This window comes from Suricata suricatta, chromosome 10, assembly GCF_006229205.1.
Source record: "Suricata suricatta isolate VVHF042 chromosome 10, meerkat_22Aug2017_6uvM2_HiC, whole genome shotgun sequence".
Classification (NCBI taxonomy): domain Eukaryota; kingdom Metazoa; phylum Chordata; class Mammalia; order Carnivora; family Herpestidae; genus Suricata; species Suricata suricatta.
The window spans coordinates 110,868,177-110,895,814 of NC_043709.1; the positions used below are offsets into that span (position 1 = coordinate 110,868,177).

Here is a 27,638-nt window from a genome sequence, read left to right on the forward strand (position 1 = left end):
GCTGTGCTGGTGAATTTTCTCAGCAGTTACATATTTTAGGGTAGCAGTTGGGCTACAATGGAGTTCATTTCCCTTTCCCGAAGAGTGACGGTTAAATTCTGAATGAAGATTAGTTGAAACTAGGCACCGTTCACCATGTGCAGGTGAACCCACGGATGGCAGCCAAACGGAAATGGAAACACTCCTCAAAAGAATAAACCCGAAAGCTAACAGCTACTTGAATTGGTTACCAGAGAATACATTTTCCCTTACTTATTAGGAAATGGCATTTTTACCTCGGTTAATTATATCCTATAGAGAACCTTCTACTCCTTCTGGCTAAATACTTTGGTCAGCAGGTCATCTACTGATTGCTGCCTCTCAGCAAAATCAGATATTAGCTGTGTATACTGTGCCGTGCAGATCAAACCTCTGAGGATGCTTCAGCTTCTCACGGACAGTTTTTAGCTTACTTTCTAGATCTGCCCTTTTAAAATGAAAGTTGGTCTGCTCAAAATAGACAACGACGCCTCAAACTTTACAAAACATCCAACAATGGTTTACTGTAGCATCAGTGACATTCGCTAAGTAATCCTTTTTGGCACTTGCTCCCCTCTGCTCCCCTCTGTGTTACGCAACATTGTGCAATAGACATATTCTGAGTGAAGAATGCGTCTTAAAAACAAGCTATCGATTTTCTCTTAGAGACCAATGGCAGACTTTGACTCCATAATAATCTCCTAAAATAACAGTCTTTGCATTCATTTGGAGAGTTGTAAGATAGCAGGTGGGCGTGTTCCTTACGGAGTGGCTCCTGTGGTTGGCTTTTGTGTGAACAGAAAGGAAGCATCGTCCATTGTTCTCCTTCTGCCCGGCTAGCATTATCTTATTTGTTGGTAAGCAATAATAAGGCAATATACGGGACAAAAATTTCAAAGCATACGGGCATAGTCAGTGAGCATATTAAAAATATCCCGATACAAAAATAATGTGCACAGAGATTAGGCTTTACAATGCCCCAGTCTCTACTAGTGGATGTTTATAACCACACTCACTGGAACAAATGTGTGTTCTGAGACCCGCTCCGCAACACCGTTCAAATAACACATCAGTGGTGCCTTGAGCGAGGAAACACTTTGCTGAGTGAGTTCTGCTTATGTAAACAAAGTATCAACCAATTGTTCATCAACTACATTAAAGAAGACAGACATTTTCTTCCATTACACTTGATGAGGCTGACAAAAAGAAAACTGAGCGGTTGTATTGTTCATGGTGAGGCTTGGGAAGCTTGAGACAAGCCACTGGACAGAGGGAAAGCAGAGCAAGAAAATACTACACAATCGCCTTCCCACCCTCAAAAACAACCACATTTCCCTTTCCTTTTCACTCAGTAAAAGCTGTATACATGTGTCAAGCAGTCTTGAAATTTCTGGCATTCTGCAGCAGGATTTAGTAACGGGCTTCTTAAGCTCATGCTGTTCGATGACACACAGCTTGTGGAGATGTGAAAAGAAAATGCAAGGTCTTGTAGAAATTTCAGGTGTATTTTTAAGTTGTTTCTCCCAGAGGCCTGAAAATTTGATTCTGACAGAAAAAAAGAAAAAAGAAAGTTGAAAGGCTTTTGTTTCCTCAACTGTGCGTTTTCTGACACCGTGTGCCTCAAACCTTATCCATGGCAAGGACCCAGCTGGATCTTGATGAACTCCAGTAATAAAATTATCATCACACGCGATCTGAAAACTTAACATGAGCGAATGAGTTTAGTATCAGCAAACTGACACATTTCATACTAGTCTGCCCACAACGATGAATTTTATTCCATTTCTCTTTTCAAAGCACGCAGAAGGATAGGTTCTTAAGAAGCATCACCCTTATCGTTAAGACGAAATGTTACTGAGCCACAGATTTCAAGGAAGATTGTATACATGACCAGCTCAGAGCAACAACGTAAGTTTATCCTGGCAAGTTTTACACTTGGCCTGAATCAAAAATAACTTGATTCATGATTTCAATGATGATCTCATAAAAATGTTAATTGCAGCAGCAGTATTATAATGGACAATCCTGACTTTTAAATACAGTGGTTTCCACTTCTATGGCAGAAACAGAACAATGTATCTGGAGTTCAATATAATAAAAATAAAGAAATGAAGAAAGTTAATTTGTAACCCCAGAGAGAAGTGCATGTTTTCAAAAAACAGTATTGACAGCTACAACAACAAAGTAACGTGTATACAGGGAAACACACAGGTAAATTATAATTGTAATAGTTCTGGCGATCAAGGGGTGCCTGGGTGGCTTAGTCCTGTAAGCATCTGACTTCAGCTCAGACCATGATCTCACAGTTCATGAGTTCCAGCCCTCACTGGGCTCTGTGCTGACAGCTCAGAGCCTGGAGGTTGCTTTGGATTCTGTGTCTCCCTCTCTCTCTCTGCCCCTCCCCCACTCACGCTCTATCTCTCTCTATCTCTCTCTCTCAAAAATAAACATTAACAAAATTAAAAAAAATTAACTCTGGATATCTGCGACAAGGATGACCTTTTATGTAAAGAAATAGCCAAGGCTGCCAGGGCCATAATAATGTAGGGGTTGTAAATAGAAATAAATACATGGTTATCGATTACACAGTACACTGGACGGCCATGATATGTAAATTTCTTCATGGCTTATGTTTAAAACCACAAGTGAAAACTATGCATGCGGCTTTTGTAAGTGAGCTGCAAAGTATTGGTCTTTATCATGATTATAGAGATTTTAGAGACAGTATTTAGATTATAGAAACAGTATTTATACAATACAAAAAATATATAAAGTTTGGGAAAGCTACACAATTTTGCTATCACTTACTAAAAGAAAATATTAAAGATACCTTCTACATAGTGTTTTCACTACGTTTCATTAACTAAGCATTTTTCTCAGTTAAAATCATTCTAATTTTTCCAGAAAATATAAAGCCCAAACTGTTAATAGACTAAAGAAAGAACAAAAATAAATATGTAGCATACGAAGTTTCAGTACCAATTAGAGTTAACAATATTGTAAGACTTTTAGAACTTAATATATGAGTGCATGTGTCACTTATGAAATAAAATTTGTTACTGTTTTATTAGCATTTATTGAAAATAATTTTTAAATCCTCTTAATTTTTCTTCACATGAAGCAGTGTGTAAGCATACGTGTGTGCACCTGTATGTCTTCACATATACATACATTTATATACTATTCTTACCAATGATACTTTTTAGGGAGTGTTCTACTCAAAAATAAAAAATAAAAATTTCAAATTTTCACATATATTCAAGGGCACGTATGAAAAACAAAAATAAGGTACAAGAAATTCAGCTGCATCAGAGGAAACGTGATGATAAAGATCATGATCGTGGCAGTAACTAAAAGGATACACATCCACCTGAGATTCCCAATTCCTGTTAGCAATTCAAACTTGCTGTAATCCTAACATAAATTCCACATTCTGGTAAAATGGTAATTTAAAGATTTGGTAGAGGGTAGGAGGACTTTTATGCCATTGAATCACGTAAACAGTGTAAACTATTCACTCTGTTTAAAAGTGGCAGCTTCCGGGGCGCTTGGGTGGCTCAGTCAGTTAAGCGTCTGACTCGGCTTTGGCCCAGGTTATGATCTCACAGTGGGTGGATCAAGCCCTGAGTTGGGCTCTGCACTAACAGCACGGAGCCTGCTTGGGATTCTCTTTCTCATTCTCTCAAAATAAATAAATAAACTTAAAAAAAAAGTGGCAATTGCTAATCTTGGTAATTATTTTCTACAGTAGACTCATTTACAGCTTTCAATCAAAAGCTAACTTTTGTCTATAGACTTTGCCTTTACAGCCCTCCACGTCTACCCCCTCGTACAAGATACTTTCACAACTATTGATCGAACTCTTGTGGGCTCCGAATGTTGAAAAGCCTAATTGCTACTAATGATGTGAGTCATGCTTGAAAAATGTGCAGAGCAAACCAGTTTCCCTCATAAAGTTTTCATAAATACATGTTTGATTTTTACACACCGTCTGTCTTTCTCTCATCTTTTGCAACCAGGGTCTGCATCTATTTTTCCCCCTCCTTAAACAGCAGGTACACTGAAAACTGTAGCTCTAAAGACAAGCCAGCCCTCTAGTGTCCTGTGCTAATGATGACCAAAGGCAGCGTCATTCACTTCTTCTACCTGAGGCCTCTGCCAGGAGCGGAGCCCACAGGTCATGGAGCTTTCGGCTGGGGGATGGGTCATTGGAGCTAGAAGGGGTCTGCTTTGCTGCAGCGCAGACACTTTTGCCATGAGTGAAGGGTCCCAGTTTGCTTGCAGGCATGGCTTTCTCCAGGTTGATTTCCAAGGGAGGTGATTTCCACCCAATCTGAACTGCAGAGCTATCAACTGAGAAGGTATTTTTCGAGTCAAGGCACTGAGCCCTACTCTAAGGAAATGACAGAAGAAAAGGGAAGACGAAAAACAAAAAGATAAGCACCATTTTCTCAAGCTCCCTATGCACAGGGAAGGCAATCTAGGGGCGCAGGGTGGCTGTGTACTGTAGACTGGCTCTCTAATTAAACAGACAAAACCCTAAAAAGGGAAGAGGAGCCATTGAAAGTCCCAGACAGAAAAATGGAAAAAAGGAAAGGTCTTCTTTGTTGTTTAAAGACAGACAGTTAGGAAGGAGGCTTGAGGGAGAAGAGGGTACTCACATCACAGAGGATCAATTTTCCATCTGAAGGACTAAACTACTTTGAGTCTCTACCAGCCTGGGATGGAAAGGATTTAGCAATATAGCTATTAAAGGCTCCATTATCCCATCTATCAACCGCCTCAGCCAGCAAGTCTCCTTGTGGGCAACACTCAGGTATCTGCAAAGTTTTAACAGCGCACTGTACTTACGTCTGCAGTGTGCAATTTAATTCTTTTAAAAGCAACACTAAGTTCTGTCCATATCTGAGCTCTCTGATAATAACCCTAACCTCAGCTATTGTTCCATTATCTTAAGAAAGATTTAAAGCAACTTGCTGCTTTATTTATGCTGTGCCTGGCACTACATGGTGAAGAAGTTGCTTTTTCTCCTCTTCTCCTCTTCCTTCTCCTCCTCCTCCTTCTCTTAACGAACGTGGGGGAGAATGCCCTTCAATTGTGGAGCTAAGGAAATTTCCTGGACTTCTGCTCACCTAAAGATACTTTGTGCCACAAATCAGCTCCCTCAGGCCCAAACATTATTTTGAACGAAAGCCCAGGAACAGGTGCATTCCACACTGCTAGTATTTACAGAGAACATTTTGAAAATGGATGAATTGAAAAGGGCTACTTGGATGAATTTTTTGCAGCACCCTTCTGTATGTAAAGTGATTGGCTCGTATCTTCTGTGTGATACATCTGATTGAGCTTTGTGTGTGGCATTTCCAAGAAGCATAACAATTTCACCTAATATGGATTAAGATGGACACACAGCTTGAAGATGGATTTCTGGTTTCTTAAAACTAAAATGATTACAAACCATTCCAATGGGTGAGATCACAGACTCATCCTTTCCAAACACATTGTGACCTTTTAAGGTCAGAATACACACAGAAAAAGAGAGAAAAAAATCCAAGACACTCAAAGATCATTTTGTAAAACAGATAATAAAAACCAGAGACCCAGTTATATTTGGAGGGTCTTTTTAAGGCAGACAAAACCCTATTAAGGCAACAAGGAGAATTGGTATGAAAATTAACACACTAAGTAGAATTACAATCACTTCAAACTCATTTATATGATCAGGAGAAAGAAGAAAAAACAGCAAGATCCCAATTGTTTGAAAATTAAAAAAAAAAGAATGAAAAAAAAAGAAAAGGTCAACTTCTGACCCACAATTTAGGAAATTATTCCATTCCTAAAGTAATCAACCTGTCATCCAAATAATTCCCTGTTCACTCATTACAGGAAATGATAATACAAGCCAAGTGCTCCGTCTAAAATTGCTATGGCATTTTGATATACAATAATTTGGTGTATGACCTTCAGTAGGTGCGTTTCTGGATGTACAGGATTTTCTCAAACATTTTTCCTAATATGATTATTCATATTAAGTGGGTAGCATGGGAATGTATGCCAACATATTCACCACCCCCATTAGGAAAAAAAGAATCCTATAAAGGGGTCAAAATGGATTTCAAATCATTTCTACATCTCCCAATGAACAACATCTACAGCTAAGAAGTAGGAAATGTTCATTTAGCCTCAAATTTGGACATTTTGTATGTAGATACAATGTCACCAACAAGAAAAAATCTGATCAGCCTTAGTTCCCAAGTACATGTTTCTCTGTTTCGCAAAGTTATATATTTAAAATATATTCCGACTTCAATGAGGTGTTCTTTTTTTTTTTTTTTAATATGGAACACTTCATGAATTTACGTGCCATCCTTGTGCAGGCGCTATGCTAATCTTCTCTGTATCTCTCCAAATTTAGGATATGTGCTGCCGAAGCAAGCACTGAGGCCTTTTTTCAAGTCTTCCCCAACCACCCGCAACTGATTTGGGCATGGTTCCTCTGTTTAATATGCCATGCATACCTGTATCATATGTACAAAATATTCTGTTCTGTTGTATCAGCTTTGATTGTAGGGCTCTAAGGGTATTTTTTCTTCCCTATATTTTTTCTCCAGCACCAGACACCTGACTGATCATAGTAAGCATCCAATACATCTGATCAATTAAATAATTAGTTAACAGGAATGTTGCAAATATGCTGGTTTGAAATCCACATTCCCAGGTAAAGTCAGGTGGCATTCCACTGCTCTTCATGGTATGGTATGGAGACCAAGAAACCCTTGAGGGGCCTTGCAGGTTAGAACTCTGTGTTTGAGAATCATTTTCATATATAGTTGCTTTTCTTCTTCTGGTGGCCACTGTACTCTTCCCTCTTTTCAGACTTTCTGTGAAAGAATACATAGCTAGGGATGTTTACCACACATCAAAAAGGAATCCTGCTTCAAGTTAATCAAATGATATATCAATAAGAGAAAGGATAAAAAAACATACAATCATTTCAGTAGATGCAGAAAAGGCATCTGATGAAGTACAACATCCATTCATGATAAAAACCCAAGTTTTAGAGGGAACTTACCCTAATATAATAAAGGCATTCTATGAAAAACCCACAGCAAACATCATGTTCAGTGTGGGGAAACTGAGACCTTTCACCCTAAGGTCAGGAACATGACAAGGATGGCCACTCTCATCATTTTTATTCAGCGTAGTACTGGAAGTCCTAGCTACAACAATCAGACAACAAAAAACAAAAGCATCCCAATTGGTAAGTTAGAAATACAACATTCACTATTTTCAGATGACATGATACTATATATAGAAAACCCAAAAGGGGCACCTAGGTGGCTCAGTCATTTAAGCATCAGACTCAGGTCATGATCTCATGGTCGTGGGATCAAGCTCCATGTCCGGCTCCACACTGGGTGTGGATCCTGCTTAAAAATTTCTTCCTCTGTCCCTCCCACTCATGCTCTCATGTGCACTCTCTCAAGATAAAGAAAAAAGAAGAAGAAGAAAAAAGAAAACCCAAAAGACTCCTCCCCAAAAGCTATGAGAATTGATAAGTGAATTCAGTAAAATCACAGGATACAAAAGAAATATGCTGCATTTCTATACACTAACAATGAACCCTCATAAAGAGAAATTAAGAAGACAATCCCATTTACAATTGAGCCAAAACCAATAAAATACGTAGGAATAAAATTAATTAACCGAAGAGGTAAAAGACCTGTAATTCAAAACTATAAAACATTGATGCAAGAAATGGAAGATAATACAAAGAAATAGAAAGACATCCCATGGATTGGAAGAACAGATATTGTTAAAATATCTACACCACCCAAAGCAATCTACATATTTAATGCAAACCCTATCAAAATACCAATAGCATTTTTCATAGAACTAGAACAAAGAATCCTTAAATTTGTATGGAACCACAAAAGATCTCAAATAGCCAAAACAACCTTGAAAAAGAAAAGCAAAACTGGAGGCATCACAATTCCAGATATCAACTTATATTATAAAACTGTAGTAATCAAAGCAGTATGGTATTGGCACAAAAACAGACACACAGAAAATGTAACAGAATAGAAAACCTGGACACAAACCCACAATTATGTGGTCAATTAATCTTTAACAAAGCAGGAAAGAATATCCAGTGGGAAAAAGACAGTCTCCTCAACAAATGGTCTTGGGTAAACTGGATAGCAATATGCAAAAGAATGAAACTGGACCATTTTCTTTCACCCTACACAAAAATATCTCAAAAGGGATTAAAGACCTATATATGAAATCTGAAACCATAAAGATCCTAAGAAGAGAGCACATGCAGTAATTTCTCTAACATTAGTCATAGCAACATTTTTCTAGATATGTCCTGAGGCACAGGAAATAAAAGCAAAAATAAACTATTGGGACTATAAAAAAATTTCTGCACAGCAAAGTAATCAACAGAACTAAAAGGCAACCTACAGAATGGAAGAAGATATTTGCAAATGATGTATCTTATAAAGGGTTAGGACCCAAAATATAAAAAAGAATTGATGTAATTCAACACCCAAAAACCAAATAATCAATTTAAAAAATGGGCAGAAGACATGAACAGACATTTGGCCAAAGAAGACATCCAGATGGCCAACAGACACGTGAAAAGATGCTTCACATCACTTATCATCAGGAAAATGCAAATCAAAACTCATACCTGTCAGAATGGCTAAAATCATCAACATAAGAAACAAGTGCTGGCAAGGATGTGGAGAAAAGGGAAACCCTCATTACTGTTGTTGGGAATGCAAACTGGTGCATCCACTGTGGAAAATAATATGGAGATTCCTCAAAAAGTTAAAAATAGAACTACCTTATGATCCAGTAATCATGTTACGGGTATTTACCCAAAAATACAAAAACACTAATTCAAAGAGATACATGCACTCCGATGTTTATTGCAGCATTATTTATAATAGTGATATTATGGAAGCAGCCCAAGTGTCTATCAATTGATGAATGAAGAAGATGTGGTATACAAACAATGGAATATTACTCAGCCATAAAAAGGAATGAAATCTTGTCATTTGCAACAGCATGGATGGAGCTAGAGAATACAATGCTAAGCAAAATAAGTCAGTCAGAGAAACACAAGTGCCATATGATTTCACTCATATGTGGAATTTAAGGAACAAAACAATGAGCCAAGGAGGATAAAAGAGAGAGATAAACAAAGAAAACAGAGATTTTCTTAGGTATTATATCTGCGGAAGTTGTTATACAACCCCGGAAAGGATCGGCTTCATGAGGAGTTTTTACTCTTGGATCGTGGTCTCAAATTGCCAATAGCCTGCTCTAGGCTTCTCCTTCCTAATCTGAATGGAAGCAAAGTCCTTCCAACTAGGACTGCTTTTCCCATTTTTCCTTCTTCTCCTTTCGCAAAATTATCTTCCACAGACCCCAATTTGATCACTAAGCCCCTTGATCAAAACATTTATAGGTTTCTGGCCTTGTATAGAGTATATTGAGGGTGTTGGATTTTAAGAGTAAAATGGACCTCAGAGAGGATTTAACCCTAGATCAGTGCTTCTGAACGTAACATGCTTCAGAATGACCCTCTCTGGTAAAATCCAGGTTTCTGAGCCTCCCCCAGCGAGGTTTAGATCCTGGAGGTGACGCTGATGGTCCTGGTCCATGGACCACACTCGGAGAGGTTCTACTTGTATTGCTTTACCTGACACATCCAGCTGCCTCTTAAATTTTCTTTATAACAAAGGTTTTTTGTTTTTTTTTTTTTATAACTGACACTCAACCATCTACTCTGAGTCTTTTGATTTACACATAAGAAAACAGGCCTGAAGGCTAGGTCTCCTGGCCAGCGGGCCAGTTTTCTGTCCTCATACCATCTTTCTTCAAACTTCCAATCTAGCGTTGAAGCCTCCGACCACATTTCTACCTTCCTCTCTCCTTCCCTACAATATAACTGACCTCTAAGTTCTGTGGCAGTAGGGTCCATACCCTTTCCAAAATAAATCAGGATTTTTTTTTTTTAACATTAAGCCTTTTCTAACATTACTCTTCCTTCTAGCTCTACCTTCCCATATACTGAATGTGATTATAATTCCAACACTTTGAACTGAACTCATTAACTTTACAGATGCTAATCTCTCTTCTGCTTCAGGAACTCACATGGATGGCATAACTTTGACCTCAAATCATCAAGAACTATCCCATCTCCAAGATCCAGGACTTCAACAAATATACTGTCTTGACCACAGCCCCCTAGGCTTCCGAACCCCTAGCCTGCTGACCTTTCTTGCATCCTCCCAGGAAATTGGGGTGATACATCCCTGAGCGGTACTCACCATCCTACACAGACTGGGTGATGCTCTACCTGCCTCTTCCCCAGGCCTCCAGAGTGCTTTCCTTGACTTTCTGCCATGTCTGGCTTGCTAACCCCTATTGTAGAATTAATTAAAAAATTATTTTTCTATTCCCAGTCCTCTAAGCATTGTTGGCTATGGTCACATTACCATATTGATCACTAATACCTCTCAGCTAGAATTTCCTGTTTCAAGTAGCCTGTATGTTCATATCTAATTGATTCTCTCTCAAGTTTCCAAAGAGATTCTTCAAAATTCTCATCATCTTGGGGTACGTGGGTGGCTCAGTCAGTTGTGTCTGACTTTGGCTCAGGTCCTGATCAGGTGGTTTGTGGATTTGAGCCCCATGTCGGGCTCTGGGCTGACAGCTCAGAGTCTAGAGATTCTGCATCTCCCTCTCTCTCTGCTCCTCCCCTGTTTGCACTCTTTCTCTCTGTCTCTATCTCTCAAAAGTAAATAAACATTAGAACAAAATTTTACAAATTCCCACCATCTAGAACACCCCCAAATCTACCTCAATGCCTCTCATTCCCAGCACTGTTATCATCTCCAAGACAAAACACCAGAACAGAGAAAGCAGAAGTCTGGGGCTGGACTGGGGAGGATTAGCACGGTACACTGTGGAATTTGGACTCTTTCTCGTGGGAATTGAGAAAAATTCAAAGTTTTGTTTTAGAAAAATTACTGTGGGGCACCTGGGTGGCTCAGCTGGTTAAGCATCTGACTTGGCTGAGGTCACAATCATACATTTTGTGAGTTCGAACCCCACATCAGGCTCTGTGCTTACAGCTCAGAGCCTGGAGCCTGCTTTGGATGCTGTATCTCCCTCTCTCTGCCCCTCCCCTGTTCACTCTCTCTCTCAAAACTGAATGAACCTCAAAAAAAAAATCTGATGGCTATGAAGAGGATAAACTAGACCAGGGATATGGGCAGATAAACAAGAGGGATTCAACAAATATACAAAGGAAATGAGGGAGAATAAAAAACAGAATTGCTAAATACTGTACTGTGTGTAGAACAGACACACAATAGACTTGTGCTGAATTAATTTATTCTGGCTCCAATTCTGAGCAAAATGTATATAGAAAAATATTTACTAAACTTAAAAAGAAAAGTGCATACTTGAGAGCAAGAATCCTTTTGCTATGTCTTGTCACAAGGCACATGAAACCGATGATGCAATGGACAGATGGTGCAACAAGATATAAAATGAAATTAGCAATGATACAACCCAGATGGAAATGAGGGAAAGGTCAATATGTTAAAGGTCAAAGGGATTTGGCTCCATCTTGTCTTATTTCATAAAGGGCTAAGGTCCCAGCTTGGGGGTTCTTGCTGCACGGAACTTGTCAGACTATTCGCAGCGCTGAAGAACCAAACACTCACCCAGGGCTGCTCAAAGCTGTAGGTACGTCGCCGATCTTCTACATCCTCATCCTGCTTTGCTTGCTGAAATTCTTGCCGTAGACGCTGTATCCGATCATGGTTGCTAGGAGTTGATCTGTTGCTAAAAGAGAGAAGGGGCAAGAATGAACACCCTTCATAAATACAATCTGTGAATAGAAGTTGCTAGAGAAAAAATGGCAGCTTGCTGTGAGAGGACACTGTTTAAGAGGAAGTGAATTTACAAAACAATATCTGGGTATTTAAAAGAAGTTTTCATTTTGTTCTTATGATTAAGATCTATTGAAGTTATTTCAGGCAGATAATCAAGAGGGCAAGCTGTATTTTTAGACATTCCTTTTTTATGTGGTATTTTAAAAGCCTCATTTCCTTTCTGTAATCTGACAAGGTGTTGGCAGCCAATATTTTTTGGAAAGGACATTGCATTAAAAATCACAAATACCAGGATCCTGTCCCAGCTCCTCCACCTTTTCAGTCGAAGGCACTTAATACCTCTGAGTTGTGGGGTATATTTTTTTGTATATATGAAGCGGACATATGAATCACTTTTGCTCTGAATATCATTCTTGCAACAATCAAATAAGGTAATACCAAACACTGTAGCATGTGCACAAATGCACAGTATTATTTTCATAATGCCATGATATGAAGTTCCTATTTAGGAGTTATCAAAGGTCTGTACACAAAATGCAGTTCTAACAGCATAAATGAAAAGCATTTTAAAAATAACTTTTGATGGTAGTTGGAATTTCATCAGTTAGTTAATAATAAAGTTGCCTTTTTTTTTTTTTTTTTTTTAAAGTAGGCCTGGCCCCCAGCACGGAGCCCAATACAGGGCTTGAACTCATGACCCCGAGATCAAGAACTGAGCTGAAATCAAGAGTCAGATGCTTAAACAACTGAGCCACCCAGGTGCCCATGCTTCCCTTCTCTTTTTATACTGTGAAATTTTGTTTTATCTTCACCAAAAGCTTATGAGATAAATACCAATGGTAGTATTTCTCTCTTCCACACACACGCACAAGCACACACATTTGCAGACACTGACATCCGAAGAAGATAAGTGACTTGTTTGAAGTCTCCCAGCTGGCCAATGGGAAGGTGAGGCTGGAATCCAGAGTATTCTGGTGTCCAGTCCAGCCCTCATTTCACTATGCCATATTGTATCACTTAGTAAAACATGTATCAGACTCCAAAGCCCCTGCTTTATACAATCAGACAGATTTAAAAAACAGTATTCTGTAAGAGTTGTAGAGATAGCCAAAATCAATCTTAAATCTCATGGCACTTTTGGTCTATGTCATTCCCTGAAGACTAAGATGCATCCTATCAGGGGATCTACTCAAGCGCATAAGGCACGTGCTGTCTCCCCAACAAAACATCAGACTCTTTGAGGACAAGAATCAAGCCTTATATTTATCATATCTACCCTCCAAACTGCTAGCAGAACGGGGAGCTGTAAGCTATTAGAAGAACGAGTCTCGTCATTGAAAACATATTGCCCTGGGTACTTGGTGTGAATCCGAATTTTTCTGGTGGCCCAGCCTCCTGGGTAATGTAATTTGTGAGAGGCAGCTTGGAAAGAGAAAGCCTCTCAGAGTATATAAAATTCCCAAGTTAATGTATGTGTTGGTATAATTCTATTTGGTTTGAAGAATTCCAAAGACTTAAAAATCTAAAACTGAAAATATTTGCATACAGAATCACAGTATTAATGCCTTCCATCATTTAAACTACGGGGTAGATCCCTATCACCCTTATGTTTCTATTAATTTCATTAGAGCTTCTAGAACATCCTGTCAATACTTTCAATTTGATTATTTTTCCAGTCAATAAAAGCTTTCCTTCCCTTTGTTCTTCCGACAAATATTTTGAACTGATTGCCCTGAGAACATTAAAGGTTAATGGGTCTATAAAATGTGCTGTTTGGCATGATGCTTCAGTCTACATTTGGATACAGCTTAAAACTGCCCCTCCATACCCTTGAGCAGGTTGTTATTGGGTTTTATTTTTTTTAATTAAAATTTTTTTATGTTTATTTATTTTTGAGACAGAGAACAGAGCATGCGTGGGGAGAGACCGAGAGAGAGGGAGACACAGAATCTGAAGCAGGCTCCAGGCTCTGAGCTGTCAGCACAGAGCCCAACACGGGGGCTTGAACCATGAACTGTGAGATCATGACCTCAGCTGAAGTCAGATGCTTAATCAACCGAGCCACCCAGGAGCCCCAAGGTTGTTACTGGCTTTTAAAAAACATATACGGCATCTTATATTTTTGAACACAAAAATGTTCAAAAAAGGCTTCCCAATGTAACACCCAATCTCTGGAGTTCCTTGCTCTCCATGTTAAACTGTGGTGGTGTAGGCATGAAGACAGTTCATAAGACACGAAAGTGAGCAATCATTAATCCCATTACCATTTCTCCAACTGTGCCATTTTTGTTCCTGGAATACTTTTTCATAGCTTCTAATAGGAGGATTACAGGAGCCTGGACTGACAAAGTATTTTGTAGGTCTAACTAGAAATATTTCCCTGTTATTTTCATGTACCCTTGTGAATTTTAATAATTATTAAAGTTCATGAAGGCCAAGCCATCGATGAAAACTGAAGTCCTACTATTTGTCGTTAATTGAAAGTGCAAATCTCCCAACAAGAGAAGTTGACCCAGTGTCCTTAATTTTAAATTCTGGCGACCTCAATGTTTTACACAGTATAAGCCAAGTTCTGGAAGTCACTTCTGCCCTTATTTCAAATCTCAGCAGCTGGTGTGGTCAGACACTGCTTCACTCTCTTTTCCTTTGCTTCCTTTCTTCTTCTGCTCCAGAGAATGGCAACCAACTCGCCGAAGACTAGCAAAGCCACTCTAAGGGCTAAAATTGAAAAACAGGCTGCAATGGTTTTCATGATTGATGATGACTTCCAAAGACTGGGAGACCATCAAGCATCCTTGGGGGACAACAGTTGGCAGTCTGAAGGTGAAATCCTGGCTTCAAGAATGAAACCATTGCAACTGCTCATTCTGTTTCTCAGGCCAGTCTACAGCGGGCCAATAATTCACGTTTGGACTTCTTAAGTTCTTGGTTAGCTCTTCTGCCAAGAAAGCCAAAGGAAATTTTAAATATTCATTAGCATTAGTGCTTAATCCCTACACATCCCAATCAACTTATATTTAGGTTCAGTGCCAACTTCCAGTTGCTCATTATTTGTGTGTGTGTGAGGAATATAATAAAGATACCACATGAGTTGATGGGTGAGAGATACAATACAACTCTTAATGACAAGCCACTAAATCATAATTTCCATAGAAAGGAGGGATGAAAAGGGGAATTATAGAGATGATTTATTTTTTATAAAGAATCTACACAGACAGACATAAGAAAATTTAAGGCTAACACTAATACATCCTTCTCTTGCACATTTTTTTTTTTAGTTTTAGTCCAACTGGAACTTTCTTTTATACTTGTGTGTATGTGTGTGTGTGCATGTGTTTTGTGTGTGTGTGTGTGTGTGTGTGTGTGTGTGTTTACTTAAATTTTACACTAAGTGAAGAGGGTTTGTTTTGGTTCGGTGATATTGGGAGTCTTTCTGACAGCATTGGCTCACACACTACAGAGATTCCTAATCTGGCATGCACAGTGCAGCCCTGAATGGAACTCAAATCTTTCTCATCCATAATTACCAGGGGGACTGTACCCTCTCCTGGTGGAGGCAGATCACACAGCATACTAGGCTCTGCAGCCTTCAGGATGGACCGCTGCAGTGTGCTCTGCAAAAGCGGCTGAGCATACCAATTCATGCTAACCACAGCCAACGATCCGATCTGCAGGTAAGCGCTGTCCTGCACCTGTGCACCACAGGCATGCTATCTAACCATCTCCGTAGGTACAGTGAATGAGAAGAGAAACATCACCAGTGGTTCTTACGTACACATAGTATGTGGATGAGACTTATCCAGAGTGTTTGTTTAAACGTGCTGATTGAGACTCAACCCAGAGAGATTCTGATTCAGGCAGTCTTGTGCAGGTCCTGGGAATCAGTGTATTTGAAAGCACTGGAGGTGCTATATGGACAGTACTTTGAAAATGATTCATCCTGTAAACTTCATGGCTGGGACAAACTCCAGTGCCTGTGGGGCAGTTAACTAAAGAGCGAAGGAAACAGGATGACTGTGGAAGCACCCGTGTACATTCTGTGACAAGTGGGAGTAATATGCTACCTCTGGAAGGGGAGGCCCTTAGTCCCAGGAGATTACTGTCCTGAAGGGATGTGAGCCTGGTTTTATCTTCTAATTTTTTTTAAAAAAGAGAAGTCAGAACTATAGTTTTCTCCGCCACTCTCTGAATTTTAAGTGTTGGCTAACTTTATTTTTTTGGTCCTAGGTGAGACAAAACAAAAACCAAATACCAAACAGTTTTGTGGCCAGCTAGCTTGCAACCTCTACTTTGTCTGCAGATGCTGCCTGTGTTATGTTGCCTTTCTAAGCTATTTACTTCCACTGCACCAAGATAAGGCCAGTGATCCCCTAGTACCAAGTCCAAGAAACAAATATGTTTTAAAAAAGACAACTCAGCATTGTCCATATAGTCCTGCCTCTCCTATTTGCTCCTATTATTTGCTCCTTCTGATCTAACCCTGGGTATATATTGCCCTGCAGGCTTGAGTTCTGACCTATCTTTTCAGATGAGCATATGCTGAGATCGAGAAGAGTTTGTGATGTGACTGATTAATTCTTTATGGACTAAAAATACCTTAACATTTGCATTTTTAATTATGCAAAAGGAATCTGGAAAACTGGAAGATAGCTTTAAGAGCCAGAATTCAATAGAAGGGATAACAACCACTTAACCAGAAGGTACCATCTTTGTATATACTATCTTTCCCACAGAAAGAAGAAAAACAAGGGAAGAGAGAAGGTAGACAGAAGGGAGATGATTAGGATCTCTAGCATAAGAAAAGAGAGGAAGGTAAATTCGCTCGAATCTTTCTTTCTGTAATATCCTCTCCTTTCCTTTCCATCTTCTGATTCTACCAGCAAGCACTGTTTTTGAGTGTTTGTAACTTACATGCGCATGTGTTTCTCTTTCTTAAGCTCATGCCTTCATCACAATCATTTAACACATATATATTCTGTATGTCACGTCCCTGTGGCAGGGTAAACTGATCTGCAAATATCTGTAATGGACAGACTTCAAAGTGGCCCCATGATCTCCACCCCCAGGTAGTCACATCTTTGTGCAATGCTTCCCCCCACCCAGCCCCCACCACTGAGTGTGGGCAGGGCCTGTGACTTGCTTCTATCCAAAGAAATGTGGCAAAGATCAAGGAATGGACATAATTACACTTGTGTGATTGTATAAGAATGCAGTGTCCATCTTGCAAATCCTTATCTCTCTTTTTTGGCTTTGAAGAAGAAAGCTGCCCTGAATCCTACAGCTGCAAAGAACAGAATGCTGTCAACAACTCCAGGAGCAGGGAAGCAAATGCTTCCCTAGTGGAGCCCCCCAGTGAGAACCCAGCCTGGCTCACCCTTCGATTGCACCTGGATGAGACCCTGAGCTGAGCCGTTGCTGGGTCATAGAAACTGATCCATAGAAACCGATATAATAAGCTGTTAAGGCTGTGTTAACTTGTTATGCAGAGATTGAACTAATACCCATTGATGTTGGCCTTGGCCACGTGTCCTGATTTGGTGCAAAGGATGTTAGCAGATGTGATGCAAATGGAGGTTTGAAATATGATTGCACAGTGGGTCTGCCTCCTTGTGTTCCATTGCAACAAAAACAACAGAAAGATACTCTAAACCTCCTTCCCTTTACCATGCACACGTACACACACCCACAACCACCGCTACCACATCACCTTAGATGGTGTTGGGGGAGAGAGGTTGTACATATTAAATGAAATAAAGTGGCCTAGAAGCACAAAAACCTATGCCCTACCTGCTGTTGCAAAAGCATGTTGGTTAGAAGAGCAGAATATAAGAGAGGAATCCTATTTTATGAATGAGTTTTACCACTATCATTTATATGGTTAGTCACGTCGGAGTCCTAGTCTCTGAGAAAAATTGCAAAAAGTAAATACTATTGCAGAATATGTCTCTGAAAGATGGGTACTGCCAGATCTTAACACATGAAACCAATCACATGTGCTTTCCACTGAGCACCAGTATACAGCTAAGAATGGTCCAATAGAAATCTACCCAGTTGCTTTGGGTGACTCCTTTGGTCAATCTCCCGATCACTTCACTCAAAATGCCCCCTTTGGCTCTGTGATCTCCAAGAATTAGTCCTCATGAGACCAAAGCAGCTATGTGGCTGTCGTCTTAGGGTCTGGTGAAAAACAGACTTGCCAACCAGGTCATTTGGTAAAACTGAACTCAAGGGCTCACTCCTTGTTTCCCTTCTTGGTACAGATTGGTGGCCTACCACATTCTGACATGACTCATGAGGAGATATTCCTGGTTCAGAACTGGTTTTACTTAGTTTCTCCAGAGTTCAGGACGCAACACCATCCTTCAAATCCCCCATTTACTACACAGGCACACAAAGGTTTTGTTAATCATATCAGCTTATTTTTGCTACATACCTCTCAGCCCTAGCAATTTACTTTTTGGCCTAAGTACAAAATTGTATTCCAAATGCTACTGAATTTCACACCTGCACTTGGCATCCAATTACTAGGAATGCAAAAGGACATTATTCTTTTCCCAATTAAAAAAAATAGTCAATTTCCAAATCCTATCTGAGATCCTGGACATCATGCAACTCCACGCTCAAAGATTATTCCCACTGAGGTGTTCCCGGCTCTCCCACAGGTGTCACATGCGTAGACCAGAGGAGGACCCTAGGGCTTCGCTGACTGCCAGCCACCCAGCTTAAGGGACTCTGTCTTCTCCACTGGCTAGCGCTTCAATGCCCCACCGTCTCCCAGACTCTGGGATTTTGCAATCAAGATGTCTGAAACATCAGCATGGTCTGCATCCCAGCACACTTAGGAAGGCGAAGATAGTAAGTTAAGGCTTCCAGGACACCGCTCATTACACGCAGAGACCCTGTTTTCCTGAACTCTGGCTTTTCTGAGCCTTTGATGATGACTTTAGATAACTCAGCCTTCACAGGATGTCCCTGTGTTTTGGTTCACTTCTTTCAGGGAAACCTATCTCTTTTTTTATTTCCTTGGTAGGTCCACAAATGAAAAGACTAAAGATCTAGTACATTATGTAAACCACCCTTCAAGTTTAGCATTGCTTTTCAAAATATGTTCACCAGAGAAAAATTAAAGCACCTTTCCCTTCCTTGTCCAAGTCCTCATTCTCCTTGCATCCCTAGAAAAGGGCAGACTTTTAGTCCCCTTATTCGTACCAATGGCAAGTCTACAATTCAGCTATTTCATGGATGTCACTTGAAACAGACACCAGGGCTGGAGAAAGGCAAAAAGTGACACTGGAGAAAACATATGTAGGGCAGAACTGTCACACAGCTTTAGAAATAGGCAGCCAGCAGTGACCACAAGCGTCTCAGATCATTAAGCAATGTCTTACTGTGATGTCATGCACGGATGTACAGAGTTGTAATCCTTTCAAAACAGACAGATTGTCAGCATGATAAAGTGGATACAAACAAGTTCTTGAACAGTGATGACTACAGTGTTTGGGGGAGAAATGTCACTGAACAAGAAAGGGATGCCAGCACAACTACTAGGGACTGGTGTCACTTAGAGACTACAGGTACACCACATTCTTCTCCCTTAGTTATTTCTCTCTACTGATTAGCAATTCCATAAACTATTCCTGATCTTGTAATCGCCAGACAAGTAGTTGTAATCTACAGATGTCAGAACTGAGCTCTTAATTGCTGTAAATTAGTGAGCAAACACAGGGTTCTCATTAAACCCATTACACCCCGTATGTTAAAATGGAGCACTTGTTATGTGTTTTCTTTCTTGGCACTCAAATCAGGAGCATTCTTTGTAAAACCTTAGGTGCAGGGAAGCAAGCGATATTGCTAGGGAGTGTGTGACAGGATCCTGTCCCTGAAGCTGTATTTATTCTTGGGGTAAAAACCTTCCAATGGCAATGGCTTTGTTGCCACAATTTTAAGGATGAGCTACATTGTAGCTCCATCTTTGTTTTCTTAAGATGGAGTAAAGTGGTGTCGCCTCTCTGTGAAGGCTGTTGCTTCTCTAGGAAGAACCTAGAGTGCTTCCTCCCATGGCACTTGGGTTTGCCTCCTGTTACTTGTGCAGGTGAAAAAGCATAAATTGATAGATTAACAGGGAAGGGAGGAAGGAACAGACCAAAATACTGTGGGAAAGCATACCTGAATTTTCATATTAGGTAAGCATTGGTCTTTTGGCTAAGAAGACTAGGGCTTTCTACTCTGGCTCTCTCTCTCTTTCAAACCAGAAGATTTATGAGAAATGGGGGAAAGGCTTGGGAGGGTTAAACCAAGAAATGTATCAATTACCAAACTACAAATAAAAATAGCTCCTCTGCACAAGCTTCATTAAGTTTTATCAGCAAGTATCTTGGGGTTTTACACTCAAACCACAGGTCATAAATTCACAGTAAATCCCCCATATGCTCACCAAACACCTGAATTCAATTTCTCTTCTGGTTGTGAAGCAGGGATATGGTGCTCCAATTAATTATGCATGCAAAGTTGGTTTCTAACAAGGCGAGGTTTTTTTTTTCAATGCTGATGGGTATTTATAACATCTGAAATTTTGGGATAGCGCTTCCTTCAATCTTAGCAATTTTATATTGGGACGCAGGTATAAATTCTCTTTTCTGGGTTTGAACAGTGAAGAAATAAAGTTGGTAAACACTTTGTTATAATGTTTGCAGTTTTCTATAGATAATCTCAGACATTTGTGAGATGTGATGATGGTCTTAGTATTTACTTTAAGGTTTTAAGATAAATGTCGCTGTGGGTATGTACAAATCACTATGAATTATAGAGAAAGTCTAAAGTGAGGCTAAATGGCTATATTTGTATGTGTCTATATGTACATGTGAAATTAGCTACTTAGGAAATATCATGTCATTTTCAGTTTATTTTCACAGTTTTGCTCATCATCTGTAATATGGAAAGAATTATGAGAAACTTATGCAAATCCCAAAGGCACTCACTTTCCTCAGCTGATAAAATTCATTTTCAGATTTTGACACCCATGATTTGTTGTCCATTTCACACCAATTTCAGTGTAATAAATCATAACAAATTAAAAACATACAGCTATGTTCTCTGGGTTAAAAAGGTAGTCACCAAAGCTGTTAATACAGCATTTGCTTCTGATGTGATGAGTCATAGGGAGGGTCACTTCTCTGCATCAGAAGGACTCAGGACTGGACCTCACTCTGTCCCTGTGTGGTCATTTGGTAACAGGGCTATCATTTTATAAGCAGCAAGATCTCAGGAATGTACCCCTCACCCCATTTTATTACTATCATCACTCTTCCTTATTAGCCTGTCACTGGTCTCAGGCAGGAGTGAGAAAAATTTAGCTTTACTTTTTTGAGGGGAATTCCTCCAGCTACAAAGAACACACACGTGCACAGACATACATAATTTCAGGACCCACAATAAATACACGGAAAAAGACATTCTATTGTGAGCCTGAGGTCACGTTTCCTGACTAGTAAATTTCACAGAAATCATCCAAGCTGTTTTCTACCCAAAAAGATTGCAAAATCACATCTTCAATGAGGTGTTTGCTTAAAACTTGACACAAAGCAATCCTATTTCACAGGCTCTAAAAGACTATCAAAGAAAAACCAATTACCGACGTTTTCGTTTCAGAAATCACATTCTCATAAAACTTCCTAACAAATGAACCTTGAATATCATGAGATTGGGTGTTAGAGTCTTAATACCCCAGAGATGGTTGGAGAAGCCAGATTGAGCTTCTCGAGGCCCTGAGAGGAGAGTGGCTGAAGGCAGTGGCGAGAAGCAGTGTGTCTCTTGAGTCTCCCTTGCTCCCTAGCAGGCTACTCTACGTGCCTGGAAAGGAATAAGTGTTTTCCAGGTAAACCTATGAATTTAAACGCATTCTTGAAAATCAAAGTTATTGCCTGTAAGAAACCACATATGTATGTCATTTCTCTTTGCACAATGTGAGATGCAGTTATAATTTGGGGTTAATGCCCCAAGTGCACTTACTTTCAATAGATCGTGTGATTTTCAGAAACTATCTAATAAATGGCCAGGATGTAATAAGGTATTCTAATAGGTTAGAGGGTTGAGGAAAGTTTATGGATTATGCTATTCATTCAATAAAACCACTGGGGATACTAAGGTTAGCCAGTTGTGACCCACAGTTAAAGTCTGTGCTTCAAACTAATATATACATTTGCGTGTCTGAATAAAGAGCAAAGGAATTCAACATTGAAAGTGAAAATTCTGGAGAACAAAAAGAAGAGCGAAAATCAGGATACATTATGAAAATTTGAAATAAAAAAGCAGTGGAAATTACAAAACCTGATGGGTTTTGATGACAAAATAAAACGATTATCATGTTCCTTTTCATATTAGAGAGGTTTTATCATACAAACATAGGAACTAATTATAGAACCATTATTTTAATTCTTTAATCATGAAATGATTACATAGAATTCAAGGCTAACATTTTTTTTTTTGTTTCTGCATTCTCTCTCTTTAATGACAGCATAATTGCAAAATACTATACGAAACTAAGCTATGTTTTTTTTTCTAAGATAAAAATTCCAATGCAATACCATGCTTAATGCTCAAATCAATTCTAAATTATGGATAAATTCTATATGGCTTTCCTGAAATGATTTAAAATGGAAAATAATGTAATAGGAGATATAGTGCCTGTGATTTCATGACTGGCTAACTCTGAAAGGTTTTTGAAAATTAGAATAAAAGCAGAAACATACACTTACTAATTTCTGAAAACAACAGAACATTGGATGTGCCCAAATGAAGGCGTTATACGTATCATTGGTTTTTAAAACATTTTAAAGATCATTGGAATACTTTTATTGACTGATAGCTTCTTATGTATATTTATGTTCTTAATTAACATCATAATTATTAGCTAATAATTTTCTAGGCTTTTATTTAAGTCACAATTTGGCCATGTCCCAACTTACAAATAATTTATCTGGATAGAGAAAATAAATGAAATGAAAACGTCAATCAGTTTAACTTCTCATTTCATGTTTAGTTAAATTCTTATGAGAAATACAAAGTGTGGCCATATTGATTTGGAATTGTTGATAGATTCTGAAAATTGTTTGCATCATTGTTTCACAAATCACACCTTTTCAAAGTAAAACTTGCATAGTTGATGTTTGTAAATATTAAAAGTCTTACAACAAAAGATTGTTCTCTTCATCACCTCTTGTCCCTCTGTCTACCGAGTCCCAAGATAAACATTTTAAAGCTTTTCACTGTTTTATATGATATTTCTTTTTAATTCAACCTGAGATACTCAGACCAGATCAATCATAATTCCTGGTTTGTGATACAGTCTGCTGATGACTCTTATATGGCTCACTTTATTCCATAAAGTTGGTGATTTTTAAAACTGCACTCAATATTATTAAAAGTAAATTATCAATATAATTTATTACACAAAACAAAAGCTAAGGATTTAACAAAAACTCATATGTAACTAAATACCTCTGGTATTTCACTACATATATATTTAAAAATTTTTAAATATTTATTTATTTTGAGAGCAAGAGAGTGTGAGGAGTGGGGCAGAAAGAGAGGGAGAGCAAGGCTCCCCTCTGGAGCCTCAGGAGGCTCCATGCTGCCAGCACAGAGCCTGATGCGGGGCTCGAACCCACAACCTATGAGATCATGACCTGAGCTGAAATCAAGAGTTGGACACCTGGGGCGCCTGGGTGGCTCATTTGGTTAAGCATCTAGCTTCGGCTCAGGTCATGATCTCATGGTTCATGGGTTCGAGCCCCACGTCAGGCTCTGTGCTGACAGCTAGCTCAGAGCCTGGAGCCTGCTTCAGATTCTGTATTTCCCCCGTCTCTCTGACCCTCCCCTGCTCACACTGTCTCTCTCTCTCTCTCTCTCTCTCTCTCTCTCTCTCTCAAAAATAAATAAAAAACATAAAAAAGAGAAGAGTTGGACACTTAACAAACTGAGCCACACAGGAGCCCAGTTTTTTTTTTTTTAATTTAAATTCAAGTTGGTTACCATACAGTGTAACAATAGTTTCAGGGATAGCATTTAGTGATTCATCACTTACATGTAACTCCTGGTGCTCATCCCAACAAGTGCCCTCCTTAATGGGCATCACACACTTAGTCCATGCCCTCTCCCAACACCCCTCCAGCATCCTCAGTTTGTTTTCTGCATTTAAGAGTCTCTTATGATTTCCTTCACTCTCTTTTTTTATCTTATTTTTCCTTCCCTTCCCCTGTTTACATCTGTTATGTTTCTTAAAGTCTACATAGCAGTGAAATCATATATTTATCTTTCTCTGACTGGCTTATTTTGCGTAGCATAATACTCTCTAGATCCATCCACATTGCTGCAAATGGCAAGAATTCATTCCTTTTGATCACTGAGCCATATTCTATTGTGTGTATGTGTCTGTGTATGTGTGACATGCACACACACATCACACACACTACCTCGTCTTTATCCATTCATCAGTCCATGCACATTCACTTCATATTTCTGAATAATTTTAAACATTATCTGTTGACTTCTTGTAAAAGTAGAGGAAGCATTTGCTCACTTATGCACTGCAATCCCAATGTCCACTCCCAATTCTCATCTCCCATATCCTCCCAAGTCATAGCACAGCTTTTAAATAAATGTTTTCGTATTAATACTATTTATATATTGCTCATTACTAATTCAAATGGAGCACTATATTTCCTTTCTTCCATGACATTCTTGGTTTTTCTTTTGCTTTGTTTTCTTAAAACCTGTCTAATTTTTTCTACCCTGGATAGTCTTTTTTCCTTAAAAGTGGTTTTAAGTTCACAGCAAAATGGAGAGGATGGTATAGAGATTTCCCATAGATGACCTGCCCCACACCTGTGTAGCCCCACCATGATGAACACCCCCCACTAATGAGGTACACTGGTTACAACTCATGAACCTACGTTGATACGATGTTATTACTCAAAGTCCATAGTTTACATTAGGGTCTGATCTTGGTGCTGTGTATTCTATGGGTTTGGACAAATGTATAAGGACATCTAATTATCATTAGAGTATCATACAGAGTATTTTCTCCACCCTAAAAATCTCCCTGCTCTACCTATTCATCCCTTCCTCTCCCACCTTTCCTGGAAACTACTGGTCTTTTTTTACTGTCTCCATAGTTTTGCCTTTTCCAGAATATCACATAGTAGGAATCATATACTAGTAACCTTTCCAGATTGGTTTCTTTCACTTAGTAATATGTATCTAAGTTTCCTCCTGTCTCTTCATGGCTTGATGACTCATTTGTTTTTAGCTCTAAATATTATTCCATTGTCTGGATATAATACAGTTTATATCCACTCACCTACTGAAGGACATCGTGATTGCTTCCAAATTTTGGTAGTTATGAAAAAAACTGCTATAAGCATTTGCGTGCAGGGTTTTGTGCAAACAAAAATTTTTAGCACTTTGGGGTAAACACAAATGAGAACAACTGCTGGATTTGGAAGGTGTGTTTAGTTTTGTACAAGATTTACAAACTTCTGTCTTCCAAAGTACCTGTACCATTTTTGCATTGCCACTAGCAATGACTGAGTTCCTATTGCTCTATATTCTTGCCAGCATTTGATGTTGTCTGATTTTGGTCATTGCCCTAGATACGTAGTAGTATTGCACTGGTGTTTTAATTTGAGTTTCCCTGACGACATGCAATGTAAAGCATCTTTTCACATGCTTATCTGATATCTGTGTACCTTTTCTGGTGCGGTGACTGTTAAAGGCTTTGGTCCTTTTATAAAATTGGGTTGTTGGTTTTCTTACTGTTGAGTTTTAAGAGTTCTTTGCAGTGGTATGTCAAACAAATCAGGAAACTACAGATGCTGGCGAGGATGTGGAGAAATGGGAACCCTCCTTGCACTGTTGGGGGGAATGCAAACTGGTGCAGCCTCTCTGGAAAACAGTGTGGAGGTTCCTCAAAAATTTAATAATAGAACTACCCTATGACCCAGCAATAGCACTAGTAGGAATTTACCCAAGGGATATAGGAGTGCTGATGCACATGTACCCCAATGTTCATAGCAGCACTTTCAATAATAACCAAATCATGGAAAGAGCCTAAAGCTTTAAAGGGGAACTGATGAATGGATAAAGAAGATATAGTTTATATACACAATGGAATCATACTACGTGGCAATGAAAAAGAATGAAATCTGGCCATTTGTAGCCATGTGGATGGAACTGGAAGGTATTATGCTAAGCGAAATAAGTCAGTCAGAAAAAGACAGATATCACGTGTTTTCACTCATGTGGATCTTGAGAAAATTATCAGAAGTCCATAGCGGAAGTGAAGGGGGAAAAATAGTTACGAACAGAGAGGGACGGAGGCAACCCACAAGAAACTCTTAAATACAGAGAACAAACTGAGGGTGGATGGGAGGGTGGGGGAGAGGAGAAAATGGGTGATGGGCATGGAGGAGGACACTTGTTGGGACAAACACTGGGTGTTGTATGTAAGCAATTTGATAATAAACTATGTTAAAATAAATCAAAGAAAAAAGAGTTCTTTGTATAGTTGGGATGAAAGTCTTTCATCAGATATGTCTTTTGCAAATATCTCCTCCCTCTTAATACAAATTTCCACATGACCAAACCTATCATAGTTTATCAATTCCAATGTTTTTCCTGGAGCCCTCCAACTCAAGTGTTCCTTCTACACGCTCCAATCTGCACTGGATCTCTCATTTTCTGCACAGTGGAAGTCCTAGCACCTCCCTTCCTCATCATCCTAGGATTTGTTAGAGGATTTGTAGCTTCCTAAAAGAGGATGTATTAGAAGCAAAAACCAAAACATATAAACAAAAACCCAAAACTTGTATTTTTACATGCTTAAACCATCACCACTTACTGACAATTTGGATAGATACAGAACTGCAGATTAGGAGACCTCAGTATTTGAAGGTGTGGTTCCATGGCTCTTCTAGGTTCCGGATGTTGCTGTTGAGAAATCTAATATTCTGATTCCCAACTCTTTATTGCATATGTTTTAAAAGGATCATCTCTTTATTTCTGTTATTCTGAAACTTGACAATGCTGTTCCCCTTTAAAGTGAAATTTTCAGGGTTCTAGCTAATTCTTCAACTTAGAATCGTAAGTTCCCCAGTTCTAGAAAACTTTCTTGTGTTATTTTTCTAATAATCTTGCCATCATTATGTCTGTTTTCTCTTTCTAGAAAACATATTAGTTATATGCTGGACCTCCCAGAATGAACTTTTGACTTTTTTTCTCTCTCTCTCTTTCCCACTATATTAGTCTTTTTCTTATGTCTCATATTCCCCAATAAACTTTAGAATTATTTCTGTTATTCTTTTAGATTTTATGTATATTTTTATGCATATATATTACTTTTATAGAATACTTATATATTAACACAGCACATTTACATTTTATATACATTTATATATGTAAATGTATATGCATATATATACACATATACTTTAAAAACATTTCTATATATATTAACTTGAAGACTAAATTTTTAAAGCACTGAATTTGTAATCTACAAAGCTCCAAATATAAGCAAATCTTATTTTTATGATTTAGCCATGTCCTCTAAACTTTTCTTCTCCAAACACATGTGCTGACATTATACACCAAGTTGTTTTCCTTTGTTTGACATGTAATGAAATTCACAGTTTGGCTCTAGATGTTTAC

At 38.8% G+C, this 27,638-nt stretch overlaps 1 protein-coding gene and 1 non-coding gene across 2 annotated transcripts in view; both read right to left on the reverse strand.

The window, feature by feature from the left end:
- PARD3 (par-3 family cell polarity regulator) overlaps positions 1–27,638 on the reverse strand; it is a 524,039-nt gene that overhangs the window by 9,241 nt on the left and 487,160 nt on the right. The window contains exon 23 of the mRNA XM_029955571.1: positions 11,766–11,886. Within this exon, the coding sequence (XP_029811431.1) occupies positions 11,766–11,886 (121 nt within the window). The remainder of the gene's footprint in view (positions 1–11,765; positions 11,887–27,638) is intronic.
- On the reverse strand, positions 6,351–6,457 carry LOC115305796. The gene has a single exon (XR_003914994.1). It is a non-coding gene; the product is annotated as a U6 spliceosomal RNA (small nuclear RNA).